This window comes from Condylura cristata, unplaced genomic scaffold (genome assembly GCF_000260355.1).
Source record: "Condylura cristata isolate star-nosed mole 26May11 unplaced genomic scaffold, ConCri1.0 scaffold00038, whole genome shotgun sequence".
Lineage (NCBI taxonomy): Eukaryota > Metazoa > Chordata > Mammalia > Eulipotyphla > Talpidae > Condylura > Condylura cristata.
Window position 1 is genome coordinate 7,512,646 of NW_004567139.1, and position 4,572 is coordinate 7,517,217.

The 4,572-nt window shown below is 67.1% G+C and overlaps 1 protein-coding gene across 1 annotated transcript in view; it reads left to right on the forward strand.

Moving 5' to 3' along the window:
- The window catches only part of TTYH2 (tweety family member 2), a 28,344-nt gene that overhangs the window by 19,510 nt on the left and 4,262 nt on the right, over window positions 1–4,572 (forward strand). Inside the window, exons 7-12 of the mRNA XM_012732988.1 lie at window positions 1,171–1,240; window positions 1,466–1,521; window positions 1,914–2,006; window positions 2,181–2,273; window positions 3,418–3,560; window positions 4,105–4,290. Of these exons, the coding sequence (XP_012588442.1) occupies window positions 1,171–1,240; window positions 1,466–1,521; window positions 1,914–2,006; window positions 2,181–2,273; window positions 3,418–3,560; window positions 4,105–4,290 (641 nt within the window). The remainder of the gene's footprint in view (window positions 1–1,170; window positions 1,241–1,465; window positions 1,522–1,913; window positions 2,007–2,180; window positions 2,274–3,417; window positions 3,561–4,104; window positions 4,291–4,572) is intronic.

Here is a 4,572-nt window from a genome sequence, read left to right on the forward strand (position 1 = left end):
CTGGCCTGGGGCTGGCTGCCTGGGGCGGGAGGGAGGGAGGGAGCCCCTGGCTCTGGGCAGGAGGGTGGTGCGGCCTGCCCCCTGCAGCCCCAGCTCTCTCCTTCCCAGGCCATGCCTCGTCTGGGGAGGCGGGGAGGCGGGAAGCCTTGGACACTGGGCCCCCACAGCCCACAGTGAGCCCACACAGCCCACAGCGAGCCCACACAGCCCACAGCAGGCCCCCACACAGCCCACTGAATGCAGGGGCCCTGGTTCTGAGCTGCCTGGCTCACAGCAGCCTCCTGAAGAGCTTGCCAGGAAGGGGGGGCGGTGGCTGCCCCCTCCCCGGGCTCCTTCCCGCCACCTGCAGCTTTCACTTGGCAACAGAAGCCCCCGAAGGAGGGCCCAGGTCAGAGGCATCCTTAGCTGGGAGCAGGAGCTCCAGGGGGTGGGGGTGGCCCCAGGGCAGGGCAGGGCCCTCTCTGGAAGTCCTGACTGCATCCCACTAGCCCCCAGACTCCCTGCTGGAGACCCTTCTCAGGTGGGGCGCCTCCCTCAGGCTTTGGGTTGCCGGAAAGCCCGGTGCTCTAATCCTCCCATGAGTGCCCTGGAATGCAAGTCAGCCAAGGAGAGATGCTGCTTCCCTAAGCCCTTAGTCAGGCCCTGGAGTGAGGGACCCCAGTGTGACTGGGCCTTTGAGGGGGCTGAAGATACCCCCGCATTTTAATAGGCGATAGCCAGCCCCACCCCCACCTCCTGGTCCCCAGAAAGGATTTCCATGCAAGGTGCAGGACCCCGGGACTCTGCTGGGATGCTGGATGGAGAGGGCGGGATTTGGGGAAGCTGAGCTCTGGCCTCGAGCACTATTCTGGGCCTCCTGCAACAGCACCCCCACCGTGGTCAGGGCTGTAAAGCAGAGGTGAGGGGTGAGGAGTAGAGCGGAAAGGAAGCGCCCACAGAGAACACAGGTGAGAGGAGATTCTGGGGAGGAGGGCCCCAGGCTCCGAGGCAACAGATGCTGTGTCCAGGCACGAGGGAGAGAGCGGGATGGATGGACGAGGCCCCGAGGGGTTACGGGGCCTGGGAGGGGCGGAGCCTGGGTCCGAGGGGGAGCCGGCCCACCCCCCGCCCCCACTTGGGTGAGTGAGGGGCCTGGCCACAGGTCCCCACTCTCCCCTGCCTCCCGTTCAGGGCACCAGCGACTTCTGTGCGGCCCCCGACACCTTCCTCCTGAACGTCACGGAGGGCCACGTCAGCACAGGTAACCGGCCTCGCCGGCCTCGCAGCTGGCCGGGACCCGCTTCCCTTCTGGCCCTGCAGTCGCCAGAGTCCTCCCGGTGCCCAGACTCGGGGTCCAGCTGGGCCCCGATGCCTTGGGACGTGCGTACTTCCCGGGCCGGGGGGCGGGAGGAAGGCCAGGCCAGGCCTCTGCGGGCGGCCGGGAGCCTGCCCCGGAGCCTCCTGACGCCGTGCCTCGCCCTCGCAGCGGTGACCCGTTACTACCTGTACTGCGGTCAGAGCACGAGCAGCCCCTTCCAGCAGGTACGGCCCCCCCAGACCGGCCCCCAGCCCGCCCTCAGCCCCCCGTCAGCCACTCCATCCTGCCCCCAAGCCCCAGAGCTGGCCAGCGGGCAGAGGATGCAGCTGCCCGTTTCTTGGGTGTCCTCTGGGTCAGTGGTCGGGGCGGCCCGAGACTCCCCATCCCCCCCAAGCTCCCAGTGGGTCTGGGCACCCCGCACCCAGCTGCCCGTGGCAGGGAGCAGGAGAACGGTGGGGCTCTCGGAAGCCTGAGGGAGGAGGCCGGTTGCCTGCGGCACGGGGACCCCTTTGGGGACACCGCTGCCACTGCAGCCGGGAGGGGGGACGCCGGGGGTGCAGGCCCAGCACTGGGGGTGTCTGGGCCGTCACAGCTCACTGGGTCTCTCCTGGACCAGGCACTGACCATCTTCCAGCGCTCGCTGACCACCATGCAGGTCCAGGTGGCCGGACTGCTGCGGTTCGCCGTGCCGCTGTTCCCCACGGCGCAGGTAGGGCAGCATCCTGCTGCAGGAGGGGAGCCCCTCCGCTGGACCCTTCCCCCGGCCCGCCCCCGTCTTTGGGCGCCTTCCTCTGTGCGTGGGCTGAGCGGTGCCCGTGACTCCCTCCCCACGCTCCCCCGCCGCGGCCTGCGTCTTCAGGTTTGCCTCTTCCTTCCACTCCAGAGCGAGCTGCTTGCCATCCAGCTCCTGCTGAACTCCTCCGAGGCCAGCCTGCACCAGCTCACCGCCTTGTTGGATTGCCGGGGGCTGCACAAGGTGCTGGGCTGGGCAGGGGGCGGGAGGGAGGGGCGCCCGCAGAGCACCTTTCCCAGAGAAGCCAGGCAGGCGCGGGCAGGCTGCGGGCCCTTCCAGGCCACCGGGGCGGGCAGACAGACGACAGGCAGACGAGGTGCCTGGCCGAGACAGGGAGACCCAGAGGAAGGGGCTGGGGGCCGGAAGAGCAGGGCTTTGGTTAACCCCGGAACACAGGTGGACCTGGCCTAGATGGGGGGGGCCCGTGCCCCAGTGCCGGACTCCCGGTCATCTGGTCCACCCATTGCTCTTCCTAAGTGGGCCTCGGTGCCAGCGCGACCCCTCCGGGAACTTGGAATGCCAGACACCAATGCAGAGGCACAGTGGGATAGAGCCCCCTCTCCCGAAGCAGGAAGCTGGTCTGTGGGCAGCTTTCAGACCCCGCGTGGGGTCGTCACGGCGATCGTGGCCGCCATCCATATCTAACTATCGATCATATCTCAGTAAAGCGGTCCCTGAAGGTTCCGGAGCTGGAGGATCCAGGGCTGGGGTTTTGGGCCCTGGTAGTCCGGCTGTAGAGCTGAGACCATGGCGTGGCCCTGGGGCCCTCTCGCCCCATCACGTCCCTCAGCATGTCCAAAGGGCACAGCCCCAGCTCAGGACTCATCCACCTGCCTCTCCCTCCACCACAGCCACGCTCCTGCAGCCCTGGGTCAGCCGTGGCCGCCTAACCGGTCCCCGCTTCTCTTGCCTCCCCTTGCCACCATGGCCTCTACACGCAGCAGCAGGCACGCTGGATCGTCCCCCCCCCCACCCCCGACCCTCCCGGAAGGCCCTGGCAGCGTCTCAGCCCCTTTCTTTCTCCTTCCTGAGCTTGCCAACGCGTGCCCTGCGCTTCACCTCTCGGGGTGGGCGCCGCTCCTTCTTGCCATCTGGCCCCTCTCCTCTGGCCTTGTGTGTCTCCCAGAGCCATCTCATGCCGGCACACAGTAGGTGCTAAGCAAGAGTGGGCAGAATGACCCCAGAGCCCCGCCCTGGGCCTCGGGAGCATGGGCCCTTACCGGTCACATGCAGTGTTTGGGATGAGGCCAGCAGGAGGTCCCAGGTCAGAGACCTGCTCAGACCCCAGCCTGCCCTGGGCCCCCAACTGCCTGTCGCCCTCCTCCAGGACTACCTGGATGCTCTCACCGGGGTCTGCTTTGACGGCATCGAGGGCTTGCTCTGCCTCGGTCTCTTCTCCCTGCTGGCCGCCCTCGCCTTCTCCACCGTGATCTGCGTGGGACCCAGAGCCTGGAAGAGCTTTACCACCAGGTGGGCTGCCCGGGGAGAGACCTCCAGGGGTGCGGGGCAGGGGGGAGAGCTGAGAGGTGCACGGACAGGGTGGGGCAGGGGCAGGCATTCACCAGGGGCAGGTGCATTTCTACAGAAGCCTCCCTGAGAGTCCAGACAGACCCCCCCAGAAAATGGGCCTGGGGGTCCAGGCAGAGACTGAACAGAGTAGGGTGACAGCCATCATGTCACGGCTTAGTGTCCCCTTTCTTGTCCTCCATGAGATTTTTTCAGTCCTGGGGGAGGTGCCCCAGGGGATGTCAGGAAGGGAACATTGTAACCCTGTTATCAGCAAACCTTTCATCCCTAAAGCCAACAGAGGAAATCAGACAAGAGAAGCATGGTGGGCTTCCTGGAGGAGGTGGGTGGGAAAGTGGCAGTCTGCACAAGCAGGACTAAGGACCATCTTTCAGAGAAAGCTCAAGTCGAGGGGGAGCCTTGCAAGGAAAGTGACCGGGGAGGGTCCAGGGCCAGCCTGCCCAGGTGATGCCCACCCCTCACCTGTCCTTGGATCCTGTCATTTTAGGGACCGAGACTATGATGACATCGATGATGACGACCCCTTCAACCCCCAGGCCCGGCGCATTGCCACGCACATCCCTCCCCGGGGGCCGCTTCACAGCTTCTGCAGCTACAGCAGCGGCCTGGGCAGCCAGACCAGCCTGCAGCCCCCGGCCCAGACCATCTCCAACGCCCCGGTCTCGGAGTACATGTAGGCGGGGCTCCCCACACCCCTCCCTCGGCGCCGCGCCTCGAGCGGCCCCCTTCTCCTAGCCTGGGGGCTCAGTCTGCAGACAGCACATTTGAGGCCCAAGTGCCAGGTCGGGAAGGCCTTGGCGTGCCCACAGTAGCCACACTGGGGCCCTGGCGGGAAGGCCGCTCTGCCCCGGGCTGCCGCCTCGTCCGCCACCCCCCTCCCCCCCGACTCCTGGCGCACTGGCCCTCCGGTCCTGCCCCCGCTCCCTCGAGCTGTCACCATCCATCCCCACCCCAC